The 15143-nt window shown below is 43.8% G+C and overlaps 1 protein-coding gene across 1 annotated transcript in view; it reads right to left on the reverse strand.

The window, feature by feature from the left end:
* The window catches only part of PARVB (parvin beta), a 64628-nt gene extending 57917 nt beyond the window's left edge, over positions 1 to 6711 (reverse strand). Inside the window, exon 1 of the mRNA XM_034062940.1 lies at positions 6404 to 6711. Within this exon, the coding sequence (XP_033918831.1) occupies positions 6404 to 6518 (115 nt within the window). The 5' untranslated portion in view covers positions 6519 to 6711. The remainder of the gene's footprint in view (positions 1 to 6403) is intronic.
* Positions 6712 to 15143: the final 8432 nt, after the last annotated feature.

The following is a 15143-nucleotide window of genomic DNA, read 5'->3' on the forward strand; positions in this document are numbered from 1 at the left end:
TTATGACACCATTAAAAGGATCATTCCTGTGCATGTGAAGATAATTTTGGTTGGGACATTGACGCAAACTATAACCACAGTACAGCTTTTGCCCAAATAGAACACAATTTCAGAACCCAAACAGGCACTACTCTAGCAAGACTGAAACCAGATCTGGTCCGAAGTATGGTTGAGTCCTACAGGAGAAACTCAGCAATTATGCTACACAGGTTCCAACTGGAAATTTAGGTCTCTCTCTGCTTAAATTAGTAGTAAAAAGAATAATAAACCTGAATTTACATATGTCTGCACAGTCTTTCTAGGGATATATACACATATCCGTAACAGTATGCAGCTTTGACAAAATTATATGCAAATTCCTCTCTTAAAAGCAAGTTATTCTGGTTAACCAACACCTAAGTCATCTCCTGTATGGATACTGCAGCAGCAATAGCCCATTACAATGCACAAACACACCTCCTTAGCCAGCTATCTTCTAAGACTGCAGCAAATATATTTGTGTGAACTAGGACCACAGTATCAGATTCTACACACTTTGTATTTGTCTCTCCATCTGACTAATTCACTGCCACATATTAAGAGCATGGAAAGTAAGTTAGATTGGGGGTGAGCTCCTACACCAGTCTATTGAAAGAAAGTGCCTTAAAAATATGATATCAGGTCAGGAGACACTAAGAAGCAACCAGTTGAAGCTTATCCCATATAGCACTTCACAGATCTGTGAGAGGCAGATTTGCTCATGAAGCTTCCTGTTCAGTGGGAAATACCACAAGCCTAGCCAGTACTCTGCAAGTTAACTGGCATTTCACCACTAGTCAGAAATGCAGACATGCCTCAGGACAAAAGCTAGAGTGTAGGCACCACATCAGTAGCACACTTCCATTCTGAGCTTTCTAGGCACCAAGTGATGCCAAACCCCAGTTCTTCCACCACAGAGATGTTAAAGCAATTATTCCACCAGCACCAGTTCATAAAGTAGGATATATGGGCAAGCCAGAATGAAACGCAGTCTGCAATAGTCAGGAATAGTTGTGACTGAGACAAAAATCCTGGGCAAGAATAATACCACCAATGTGAGTGACCCCTGGAAGGTGAATGAATATTGGGCTACAGATGCCTTACTACCTTACATTGTTTTAGGATCTATCAAACAGGCATTTGTCAGCATCATCTTAAAGCTAAATGTACTCGTTAGAAGTCTCAGGCAGCCACTAGAAAGTGAGTAAAGCAAAGGCACAGCACACAGACACAGAGAAGCTCAATTTTTTGCAGTCTGTTTACAATGATACACCCCTGGAGACTGTGTAACAGACAGCATTAAAAAGATTTTAACAGTTTTCAGTATACCATATTCAAATGAAAGTTAAGATCCATTTTCTAAGCAAGCCCAATTCTCCCACCCTGTTGCATTCAAGGGGATATCTTACAGACTTGAGATGTGCTCATCAATTCAACGGCAATGAAGTAGATCTGGTTTTGAACTTTTCCCTCCAGAGAGCAATTACCTACACAAGCAGCCCCATCAGTTTCAAATGAATGATAAAGAAACTGTTTCCTCCGTTTTAATTCTGCTGTTGAGCTTATTTCCCCATGTTCTTCCCTCCAGAAAGCTAAAGTGGATCAGGCAGCAAGAGCAGTCCCACCTGAACAATTTGGAGATGAGTTTTAGCACGTGTAGAGCTGTGAGAAATGGGCAGATTATGCAGCACCTTTGCCTAAGGATCCTGGTACCAGAGACAACTCAGGAGATAGTTTCTTTTCCTGAATTGTCACTGGTTTGCCACATGACACTTCCCCACACTCCAACTTTTCCCTCTCCAAAACAGCCAACAACTGCCACCTATCTATGGCAGAAAAACCTTGCCATTTAGTGAAGCATGCATCTACCAAGCCATTGACCAAACTGGCAAGCCCACAGGCATATGCAACAGTAAACTCTTCACAGCCATGCTGAGGCACACACCCCAAGATCAATACTTTAACTTCTTTGGTATGTGTAAAACCTTTATAATATTCTGCTACTGTTGCAATAATTCTGCCCTCTGCAGCACTGTCATATCTCTTTTCTCCCCCTCCTATTGATTTCATCAGGCACAATAAATCTGGAGCACTTTCCTCACCCCTATACCCACCCCAAATTGTGTCAAGGGAAACAATGCTAAGCAATTAAGTCTGTTGTATTTCTCTCACTGACTCCTCCATGTAGGCTATATATAAACACACACATGCACAGATACAATAATAGAAGGTTTATTTAGCCAAACACCTGCTGCCCAGATCTTTCATGTGGTGTGTTACCAGGAAAACAAAGCTTTGCAAGCAGACTTGAAGCAAAGCTTGCAGCAAACCCCCTCCATTATTTCAGTACAAAGACATCACTCTGAACAGGAAAGGGGAGATTTTTAAGTTCCTTTTACAGAGGGAGATGAAACACATCACTATCTGAAACAGTACCTTTTATATCTTTTATATCTTTTGCAGGGTCTGAAAAGAAGCTAAGGGAACATCTAGCTTACTAATTGTACCCCACTGTGGGCTTTGCCACCATCCTAATAGTTTCCTAAGGTATTTAAAGAGGATTCTGGAGTTCCTGAAGAGGTGCAATAAGTTTATTAATCACACTACTAATGTGGCACATCTTGAAAGCCCAAGATATAGGACGACAGAGCCATGTCACAGTAACATCAGGAAAACTTAGATTTTTGAGATGTCCACATAGCCTAATAGCAGCATGAGAAGTAAAACCCAAGTGGTCACACCAGCACTGGAACTAACACATCCTGTTTTTTAAGGATGTGTGTCATGGCTGATTGTAACATTAAGAATATGCATCTCCATACAGTGCTCTCCCCAGGGTCAGGTCCTTTCTCCAGCTGCGTCCCTCCCAAGTGGGGTATCTAGCAGTATGTAAGGGTTGAGCTCATCTGCAGGTTTTTCTGCTGTGGGATTCCACTAAAGTCTTTCTATACTCATTGGTGACTCATTTTGACACAATCTGTAGTCATTTAATAATCTTTAAGACTGGCAGTTTTCCCTTAGGGGCACTTTTAACCAAACTGTTAAAAATATTCTTGGGAAGGAAGCGGAAGGGAGGAGCCAAACAGACAGTGAGATCACCCACCCCATACTTCCATAGGAAACTAGGGTAAAAACAGCTTCCCCATGAACAACAGTGGCTGCTATTTCTTTTAAGTCAGGACAGCCATAAGAATTCAGAAACATAAACGTAAGGTGTAATACTGTATAGCAGGGTTTGAGGTAGAAGTTCAAAGGCTTCCTCAGTTGGAAGCCTTTCTACAAGTTTTCATGTAGAAAAGGCTTCTTCAGTTAGAAGCCTTTTACAGGTTTTCCTGGACTTAAAACATAGATGAATTTGACCTAAGGTCTTAACCCTACCTCACCTATCAGCATTTGCTTACAAAGAACAGTGTCATTCCATACTGCTAAAGCAAGAGCAGCAGCACAGTTGTTTTTATGATACAGTAAATGCTTCAAATACTGCCACAGGGACACACCTAGGAACCTTCTTTATCCTCCCTTAACACAGTGAGGGTATGAGCTTACATGGCCACCTTGACAAGCCTGATGAACCCTCCTCTCCCAGTATAGGCTCTCTAAAATCAGACTGCTGTGTGTTTGAAATAAATAAATAAATCCATTTAAATTTAGTTGCTTAACTAGAGTACGTTAACTGTTATCTAAAGTGCTTAACTGCTGTGGGTTTGTAGCCCCACATCGTAGCCACTTATGAAACGGCTGCCACCCATGATTAAAAGACGAAAACTGTAAGTAACAAACAAAAACTTTTTCACTATCATTATAAGGATCTTTGAGCTGTGTGGTGCAGATGTGCACAAAGACAAAAAGGATATATATATGACTGGATTACAGCTGTTGCACAGACCAGGAAAAGGTGGTTATATGAATACAGCTGAGATGGTGATAGCAGGCCTGTATTTACACAATACAAAAGACAGGCAGTGGAAGCAAGGAGTACATATAAAGAACCCTCCGGCCTCCTTGCTTTCCATGCCGTTAGATGCAGAGGCAAGACCAGTTTTTGGTTGCGGCAAATCAGCAGTCAGCATTTCCATTTGCTGTTGTGGAGAGCTGCTGGTGGAGAGGGCAGCATTTACTCCGGGAAGATCACTCTGACCTCTGCTGGTCCCCTTAGAGAAAGCTAGCAGAAACCTCCTGAAAGGAGAGAGGGAGGGAAGGAATCCTCCAAGCACACAGGAAAAGTTGACCACATGGCTCCTATATGGTCTATCAACTCAGTTAGGGAACACCACTTATAAAAGCTTCCAATTTACTTCTGCTTCACACTCACATACAGAGATGTAGTTTTTAGCGCTGAAATTTGCTCTTGTGGCTGCCCAGGTCCTACCCACAAGCCATGGATGGACCTGCCTCTCTCCTCCTGACACAGATCTCACCACACTACCTCACCATGGCTTAGCCGTTGGCCCTCTCCCGTTTGACAGCCATAGTCTGGAGAGCCTGCATTTGGGAGCTACCCCACTGAGAAAGTGCGAAATGTAAAGAGTAATAAGCTGATTCCCCTCACAAGGAGGACCTCAGCCTGTCACACCCAATGGGTTGCTCCATAGGCTTACAGACAGTCTTCCTTCCTTCACATTTTCAGGCTGGAAGAAATACTCACACTAAAAGCCCCATCACATGTTTTAGTCTCCTCCCTATCACACTGACAGAAGCATGACTGTCATGCTTTCAACCACCACAATGGTTCCTCACTAAGTGGAGAAGGCAATAACCACAACAGGCTCTTTCCTTCACCAATAAGAGAGTAGGTAAAATAACATGTAAACTCAGCAAAACAGGAGGGTGGCTCCTGCTGAAAGCAGTCACCCCAAAACCATCACCTAGCAATGACCACATTTCTCATTTAAGAAAGGACAATGCCAACCTGTTTAAGCTTAGAAGCCACCATTGAATGAAATGCACACTCATGGAGCATATGGTCAGAGATGAACCTTCTCCACCATCTTCCTTCAGAAGCAAATGAGATCATCAGGAAGGCACAACCGCTACTGCTTCTCCTCAGCAAAACCACGTCAGAGAAATGTGATTAAAAATAGATGATAAAGGAAATACCAGTAGGCCACACCAAAACAGCCAGAAGGAAACAGAAGCAATTTCCCTGCACAAGGTTTGGAGGCCAAATATGTTATTTTTAAATATTAAAAAGCTACCTTGTAAATGCTGCTGGCAATACCCGATGCGGATAAAACATGCTCGCTCAACAGCCAGCTGAAAGGAGGCTGGAAGTCGAATTTCATCCCTACGCTATACCCAGCAGACACTGAAACAAAACCAAGGCCAGTTTTAAGGAGGCAATTAGTCAAAATTGCATTAAATCTTACAGCAAGGCACCAAGATTTCCTGCTGGCAGACTGGGGATAACACAGAGGAAAGTTTCTCTACAGAAGCCAGCATCTGGTCAGTTTGGGAAGGGGACAGAGTACACCAGTGTTGGAGGAGACAACACTGGGGAGAAAGGTACACTTTGTGCATACAGGGATGGACCATCTTTATCAAGTCGAGCGGCAAGACACTACCTCCCTATCTACAACAAGAGTCGTGTTGCTTGGGACTAAACAGTGCTATCTCCACAGCCTCCTGTGCAAGTGGGCTGCTCTCAGAATGCCTTGTGCACGCACCCAGGCCAGCCCAAAGCGTCTGCCCTGCTCAACAGCAGGGATGGGTGCCAGCACCCCAACATGGAAATGGTACCCGTCCGCTGATGCTGAGGGAGCTTCTCCAGGCTACCCACACCAAAGAGGGAGCCCAACCAGTGGTGACAACCCAAATAAATACGCAATGCAAATGTGCCCACATGAGACTCTGGTGCTTGAGGGCTAGGTGATTTTGCATTTGGTTATGAAAAGCACTCTGGCAAAGTTTAAAGCCTACAGACGAAGCGGGCCTTGAATGAAACACAGGTGGATTTACTCGTTCCCTCGTGGCTTTCTCAACTGGAAAAGAAACGACACCCGCAGCTTCCTTGGTCATCAGGAGTATTTCACAGCAGACAGCGGGTTCGGGGTTCCGTTCCCAGCTCCAGGCAGAGGCATGAAAGCAGAGCCGGGAAGCGGCAGTAAAAGCGGCCAAGCCCCCTCATGACCGGACACCCCACAGCAGCGTGCGGCGGGGCCCAGCCGCTGCCACGTCCCGGCACCCAGCCAAGGCACGGATACCTCCGGGAAGCCCTCCCCTCCACTGCCTCCTAGGGCTCGGGCGGGCTGAGGCGGGCGGGCGAGGCCCCGCTGCCCCCGGAGCCGCAGGCTCCCAGCGGAGGGACGGGACCGGACGGGACCGGGAGCTGCAGGGAGTCACGCCGGCCGGATCCGCATTCATCCCCCGCACCGCGGGCCGGACTCACCCTCCTTGGCTTTCTTCTTCCTCGCCAGCGTCCCGCCGAGCTTGCCCAGGAACGACTCGTCTTTCTTCATCCTGTGGGGCCGCAGCGTCGGGGATCGGACGGGCGCGGCGGACATCGGCTCTGCTTCGGGTCTCACCGGGGGAGCCTGCCCGATTCCTGCCCCGCCCGGGGCGCTGTGGCGGCGCCGAACAAAGCCCTGGAGCTGGTAAATCAGCCGGACAGCAGCGACCGAGCGAGCAGAGCCGGCAACGGGAGGCAGGGGGTGTGGGCCTGAGCCCGAGCCGCAGCCGAGGGCAGGGGGCGGGCTGGGAGCCGCTGCCGGCGGCCACAGCGCCCTGCCATGGCCGGGAAGTCCGCCGGAGGCGGGGCCGGCCGCCCCCTACCCCGGCCCCCTGCCCCGGGGGGCGGTGACCGGGGCTGACCCGGGCCCGTGGGCCCCCAGCCGGGCTCACAAGGACCAGGTTGGACGGGGCTTTGAGCAGCCTGGTGTAGTGGAAGGTGTCCCTGCCCATGGCAAGGGGTTGGAACTGGATGAGCTTTAAGGGCTCTTCAGCCGAATCCATTCTATGATTCTGAGACAGACCCATGAGGGTGGAATAAAAAACGGGTAAAGAGCATTGCAGGAAAGCAAAGCCCTCGATCCCACCACATCCAGGGCAGAGGACAAAGTTCAGGGCAGACTCTTAACATGTGCCATTTTACACTGCTAAGTGCTCTGCTTAGCAGTTTCTTGCTGGCTACATTGAGATTTGCCTCCTAATTTTGAGCCACACACCTCTTTTGTATGACCAGACCACCTTCTCCTCCTGGCATGTAGCCTGTTAGGTTTGGCATCTCTGTTGTGGTAAAGTTGAGAAAGGAGTCGTAGGCTCTGTTTGCCAAGCCCACTTGTACTGAGGCTCACAGGCACCTCTGAGAGGGAAGCCATCACCCCCCAGGTCTCTGAGCACTGCTGCACCCGTAAGCTTTAGTGAATGCACACAAAAATGGCCAAAACTGGAAAGTTGGTTTTGATCCCACAGATAGAATTTCTTATTACTTATCATTTTACGGCACCCAGGAGCATGACAAGGGCTTTGTGGAATACATATTAAAAACAGATCCTGAAGAGTTTATAGGGTTAGGCTCTGATCCTGCAAAGTCCCATGTACATACTTAAGCCCCTGAAGTGGTCCTGTTGACTTTAATGAGACTACTGGGTACCTCAAATCATGCACAAAGCCTTTGGCCATGCTCCTGTAACTGGCTCCCTGTCAGCAGCCCTTGCCCCAACAAAGAACGGCATTCAAGCCAAAGGAACTTGGCATAGGATCTGCACACCCAGCGTACAGGACAGATTTTCATGCTTGACCTGACACAGAAGTAATACCACACAACACATCCAGAGCATAAGATAGCAGAGATACTTTACTGTGTCGTTTCACCAGGGATTTAACCTGAGCTAATCCCCCTTTCACAAAGACCTACCCTTGTCCCTCACCTCCTCCTGCTTGTTGCTTTTCTACCGGCACTTGCGCAACTAATCAAAACAAAACCCCAACAAACCAAAACCAAAGCCCAGCTTTCCAGTGTGACTAAGCATAAAGTCACCCAAAGGCAAGCGCCTGCAGAAGGGAAGTGGAGGGAACATAACACATGACTATGGCTGGGAAGACCCTTTCAAATGACTTCTATAAAATAGAGGTTATCATGAATTTACAGCTTCATATGATGGAATAATGACTTGTTTTGAGTAGACTGTAATTTCAACTCTAAATACATCCAAGTGTGAACACTAACTTTATTATATTACTCTTCTAAGATGATGCTTTCAGAGGAAGGTGACAGACTGGACTGACACTTTTTAATCCAGCTTTGCAATTATAAAGACATTACTGAAGAACAGGAGAAGATTTGCTTCTGTGAGTGGCAGAACAGTGGTGAAGGGAAGTTCAGATGCTTTTCAAGAAGGACTACACATTTCAGGAGTGGACAATGCAGGGAACTTTAATCAAGAGCCTGTATATAACTCACCCTGCAGTCACAGGCCAAAGGGACCCACTGCACCCAGCAACTATCCTACTGTGTCTGTTGAGAATATGATACTATTCATGACCTAAACTGCAAGAAAAGAAAAGCTGCACAACACTGCATTTCATGAGAATACCTTTTCATTAAATGAGGCAGCAGCCATCCTTCAGAATGTAGACATAAAACAGGAAGGTGTTTGAACTGGAATGTGACTTCTGGTCCAAAGAGGAACACAGCGCAGGATGCAGTTTGATTTTGCCTGAAAGTGTTCTTAAGAGACTGAGCACTTTGCTTTTCTGTCATAACTGCTATTAGCAGAACATGGAACAGTTTCTAAATCTAGAGATAATGTTAATTTATCTATCTTGCAATTTTAAATTGGTATATTTTTGTATAAAATCTGTGAACTTTTGTGTAAATATTTTGCTTTTCCCTGTTGAAAGTAATATTTGAAACAATAGCTAATGAAGGATTCAGGAAAATAGTGCTTGCACACCTGTTTCTCTGATTTATTTTCTTTCTGCATTTGAACTATTGACTTGCCTTGTAGGCTCCATTTCTGTTGTATTTGTAAACCAACAGCAGAGCAGCAGATAAATACTGTTTCAAGGCGTAGAACTGAGGGGTGGTGACAGGTTTGGAGCAGGACCTGCAGCTACTTTTCATATTCACCTTTAATGGATTAAATTTCAAGTTTAAAACATTCCTCTGATCAAGCCACCTACTGCTCTAGCACACAAGATCTGAAGTAACCTGCAGCACTGCTGTGCATCACTGGCAAAAGCCATCAAGAACCAGGTGTGAAGTTTCTACTTCTCAGAGTCCTGCATCGTAGGGAGCTTTGACCAGGAAGAAGCTCCTTACCAGATTAATGAGCATTATTTCCACATCCATAATTTCTTCCAGCCCTATACTACCACTATATTATGTGTTATCACATAATTTAAGCATCTCACAAAATAATGTATACTGTAGGTTTTAACATAATGGTCACTCACTGGCTATGCAAGCAGCATTAGCTGTTCCTGAAAGCCATGCTTCTTGTGGTCTGCTTTACCAGCCAGGATGCTGAGTGGCAGTCCTGCCCGGCTGAGCTTCTCCATTCAGGAGCCCCAGGAACACTGAACTTAAGAATGGATTTGTGATGAACAAAAATCTTGGCAAATCCCAGACAAAGCCTCTCTGAGGAAAGTATGGCTTTAAAAACATGCAAGGCAAATTTGTAACTGCATTATGCTCGAGAACTTCAGAGAACACAGCAAGCCCCAGTGTAAATTAGGGCAGTCCCTCACATCTGGCCCAAACCTGAGAGCAACATGGATTCACTCTAATTGATCATAGAATCCGTCATGGAAACAAGCATAAAACTTCACCATTTTATTTGCATAAGGAGCAGTAAAAAGTATGACAAAGAACATACAAATGAGGCATACCCTGGCACTGTTGCATTAATGGAACATTCTCTACACGTTCCAGATTCGAGTAGGTCTAGCCCTTCAGACCAGTCCTGTCCAGAGCAGTGGTGCCCACCTCTTTTTGCTGGTGTACTGCAGACTACAACAGCAGCTCCATACTGAGGAAATGACCTTTGCTGACCAGACCCCCATTCAGCCCAAGGATTCACCACTTTCACAGGAAGAACTTCTTCCTAGTGTGTAATCTAAATGTCCTCTTCATCAGTTTAAAGCCATTCCCCCTTCCCCTATTCCTACATGCCCTCTTAAAAAGTTCCTCTCCAGATTTCCTGTAGGCCCCCCTTTAGGTACTGGAAGGCTGCTGTAAGGCCTTCCCGAAGCCTTGTCTTCTCCAGGCTGAACAAACACTCTCACATGCTCACTTCTTCCCTAACCATCTCAGCTTTTCTTTAAAGGTTTCTGCTGCACCAGGACACTCAGGTTGTGCTTTGCTACATTAGCTCATAGATAACCCTGCCTTTAAAAAGCTGTGAACTTTATGCTATGCTGATTTTGGAGTGTGTAGAAAATCTAACTTAAAACAGAGCATTTTTTTCCTAATTAGACAACCCACTGCCCACCTTTTGTGAAATAACTTCACTCCTGCAAATACTTGTTCTTTATTCCTCACAGCAAGATAAGCCTGTCTTGTGTTTGCCCATAAAGGCAATGATGATGACTATTTTTTATCGATACTGCTTCCTTAGTAGAACAAATAAATTCTATTACTGAAACAAGTATGCTGCTCATAGCAAAGGCTTTTAGAGCGTGAGAACTTCCTGAGGGTGGGATCAATACCAGTTACAAATCCACATCTCACTTAAATCATTTTGAAGTTTCAGGCTATACCTAATGAATACTTTATGTTGATTTCCAGTGCAGAAGGTAGTTCTCCCTGTGTTCTTGCTAGTAGAAAAAGTGGATTAGCATACCAAAAACTTATTTTACTTTGAATACTACACTTCAACTATTCCATGTTTTCCAAGTGAATATTTCAGCCCTTGGAGTTGTTAATGAGATTCACAACCAGTTTGCCATCCAGATTCACAGACGGTATGAATACATGCATCTTTCACACAGTTCTGTGTCTACATATCCGAAGCCACAGCTGCCATGCTCCTTCGGTACCAGGTTTGCCAGTTAAGCGTGTTGTTACAGCATTTAACAGCAGTAGTGCCAGTATGGTGAGTGTTGAAAAGCTGCATCACTTCTTAAATAATTTAATTCAAATACAGCTCCTCCAGCTTTTTGGAGGGATGCCCTCAAAATTTTCCTAGAGTGCAACTTACAACCTATGAGACTTGTGTGTAAAATACAAATACTGATGGTAAAATCAGCTCCTATGCAGCAAATGATCCTGGACAGAGACAAGGCACACATCACATCCACAGAGAACAGTCCCCGCAGTTCTTTCTATGTTGTAAGTTAACTTTCTATGTTGTAAGTTAACAAATTGCAATCAATAAGTCAGAAGAAGAATAAAGATTTAAAAAGGAGTAGCCTTAATTATGCTGAAGAGGTGCACAGAAAGACATTCATTAGTCAAATGGCCCATTTCATTTAAGGTTATTATACATCTTTGCAAAACGAAATGATTAGTGAGGGCACCAACTGCATTCTGCTGGCACAAGCCAAATAAGACACTTTACAAATGCAATTTCTCGATTTTCAATCCATCAAAAATAACCTGAATCCATACAAAAAACACAAGTAACACTAAGGCACAAATAAATTCACACTGAAGCTTGATATAACATTTAGCTTTAAGGCAGTGTGGAAAAAGCATTTTATTCAATCTCTAGGGAAGAAAAAAATCAATCCTCATACTTTTAAAATTGAAATTGTAATCAGAAAATCTGTGAATACATAAGCAAGAAAGCAGATGAATTGGTTCACAAGCTATACAGACAGTCCAAATGGCATATAAAACTTAACTGACTCAAGTACAGCACTCAAGATGCAATGACTTATAAGCAAGCACCTTTTAATAATTGAAATAAATCCACACAGACACATTCAGCTCTGACTTCAATGTCCTACGCATTTATAAAGAAATGCTTAAATTTGTAGCCAAGTATAAAATGTCAGCCTTCTGCAAAGTAAAAGGAGGCTGGGTTGATTGAGACAAGGAGAGAGCCTGTGGCAACAGAAAGGAATATTACACACGCTTCAAATAACCAAAAACCAAAACCTAGAGTCTTCTTGAGTCACATCACAATGGTTCGAACAGTGCTCTTCTAAATAGGAAAGAGCTTGTAACAGTACTTTCATCAAGTGTGTGTTAGTCTTTAATAACTTAACTGGCTGACGGACATTAAAACGGACACAGCTGCTGCTGCATGAGTGGAATGGCCTTTAGTTTGAAGTGCATACTCTGTCAGAAGAGAAAGATAAAGGCAGCCAGCTATGTTACTTGTTTAAACCTTCCATACTGAATGAGCTACCAGTGCTCTACATCCCAGAAAATGCTCCCTGGTGCCCCACCTCTCATCAGGGATGAGATTCCTGTGAGCGAATATTCATTAAGAAAAGTGCCGGAGCATAAACATGTCTTTTCAGAAATAATTACATTGGAAAGACTAAACTTAGTTCAAAATCTGTTTTTAATTTCAGCCCTAAACTGTCAGTTTTAATGTTTAGCTGAACATTCAGAAGTCTGAGTTTACATTTGCTCATTTTAACATTGCTCACCTTATTTTTCGTAGAGCTGTTGAGTTTCCTCTACCTCAGCCTTATGGCATTTAGACAACCTGAGGCTACTGTAATCAGATGTATCACAAAATAATGGTGACATTGAATATACAGCCTTTCACAGTTCTTCATGTAGTGAAGCAAAGCAAAACCACACACTTTTTAAAGTAGAAAATCATTACATACGGTCTTGTTCTATTGCAATAACATCTCCATTGATGTTCCAAGACACTGTTACAGTTTTTTTCCTGGTCTTCCAGATGAGTGGATGAGTGAAAATGGAGGTGCAGAGGGTTGAGGTTTGGGTTTTGTTGGTGGTGATTGGTTGGGCAGGAGGGGGTTTGGGGATTTTGGTGTTTTGTGGGTGTTTTTTTAAATAATATTTTAATAATATCCAGTACTGAGGTAGAAGTGTACCACTTAACATCTGCTTCAGAATACTTCCTATTCTGCGTTCTATTTAACTTTTACAAACACCATTTGTCACATGCAGGCATTAGTTCTACCAGCTACAGGCCAATTGCATTTTGTGCTTAACACTGGAAGAAAGCTGAATGCTCTGGCTTGCACAGAATACACCCAGCATAAAGTCTCATCCCAGTTAAGTTAAAATCATCCAAGAGAACTGCAGTTGCTAACAGCGATGTTGCACTGCTTTCATATAATACACATTCAAGTATGCTATTTCAAAAACCTTTCCGTGGTAGAGAAGCTGTGTAAAAATCATCCTGAAAAGAACTGTTACTGCTGTGGCTGCCAAACTCCAGCCCTTTCAAAACCAAGACAAGAATGGTAGAGCAAACACTCAAATTCTGTAATTTGAGGATGATTTTCTGATGTTGTCCCCATACAAGGCTCAGGATGATCTCCCAAACATCTACCCAACTCCTTAATATTCCCATGGAGTATGATTTTTCCCCCCCCGAAATGTCACAAGGGATGTTTTCATTTGAGTAACTGCTCAAACACCCCAGAGGAGGGAGACACAACCTGACACCACTTACTTTTCTGTGGACCTGTGCGTTTTATTGCACATGGAAGAGGAAGACTCTGAATGTTTCCCTCAAGGAGCACAATATGGACAGCAACTTCAACACAGACGCCCAGCAAAACCAACAGGTATTTTGGAAGGGAAGTACGTATCAAACATTAGTTGCTGCATCGCTGCAGAGATTTCCATTGGCAGCAAGTACAGAGCTGTATTTAAAAGGCACAAAGCAACCCAAACATACTTATGTTGAGGCACATTTCTGTATTACTGAGGTCAGCACTGTATTTTATTTTTAAATCAAGTACAGTTCTGCTCTTAACAGCATGGCAGCAAACCTGCCCCATGTGTTCTAACATCCTCCCAATTTCCTCTTCCACCTTCCCCAACAGCTTACTCATTAACACTACCAGATCTCCTGATACCAAGAGCATTTTCAACTTTTTAATGTAAGTGGAACAGCTTCAAGAAATCACCATTCTAGAATTGGTGATACAAATACTAGCCCTGCTTTTGACACATCATTGCTACCTTCCCAATGGCTCAGCACCAAGGCTGTACAGCCACTGTCCCCAAAAGCCCTCCTTTCCTCCCTAGCCCTCCTTTAGCCTCTAGAGAGGACTGAAGAAACTCTGTGCTTCAGACGGCACTTGCACCCTCAGCCCTGTTCATATAAGATCAAAGAGTTCACAAGCACATGTGTAGGCATTTCAGGTGTACCATCTTACTGTCCCTAATGCTGCACATGGCTATAAAAGCAAGAACACCTTCACTACACAATAGGTAAAGTGACTTCCAAACCTATCCATTTAAGAAAATACCATGCAGGCCATCCTTACACCTTTTATCCTTCCACAGAAGTACTCTGGACAGACATGTAATCAGCCAAGAGAATTGCTTCAGATCTGTCCAGAGCTGTTCTGCCACAGAGTCTGCTTAGCAGGACAGCTTCTAGTAGGATTCTGATTTCTATCTTATCTATCTATTAAGAGCCTCTGCAACAAATTTTCGATGGGGATATATTAATCACATCAATATTCTATAGAAGTAACAGTTGTAATCCCAGGGCATACAGGAATACTTTATATACTGTAATAGCTTTTGTGCACTTGTTATATGCTCTAAGGAAATGTTATCTTGCAACACAGGTAGGGAAACAGTGACCCAGATAAAAGCTCAGGTAACAATAGTTTTCTTCCCTTTATCCTTACTGGACAATCCTCCTATGTGTGATACAGCATGATCTGTCAGCAGCCTTCAGCATTTCCCCAATTCGTTCCTTTATTTCTTGTATGGACCACAATTCTCTCAAAACTTACTTGTGGACTAGGTGCTTCTTGGTGTGCAGCCTGAGGCCAAGGCTGTTTCTGTAGGCCTGCTCAACTCAGTAAGATGACTATAACCTCTAAAACTGATACTCACGGCTCTCTTGTGTAATATTCAAGTATTACACTTGAGCCGCCTTTAGTAACAAACGTGCACGAAAGAGTTCTTAAAGCCATAAAATACATCTAATTTTATCAAAAGGACCAAAATAAACTAGGTGAAAATCCTAACAGCATTTTGGTATCTAAACATTCCCATTAAAAATACTTTT

Source organism: Melopsittacus undulatus, chromosome 5 (genome assembly GCF_012275295.1).
Source record: "Melopsittacus undulatus isolate bMelUnd1 chromosome 5, bMelUnd1.mat.Z, whole genome shotgun sequence".
Taxonomy (NCBI): domain Eukaryota; kingdom Metazoa; phylum Chordata; class Aves; order Psittaciformes; family Psittaculidae; genus Melopsittacus; species Melopsittacus undulatus.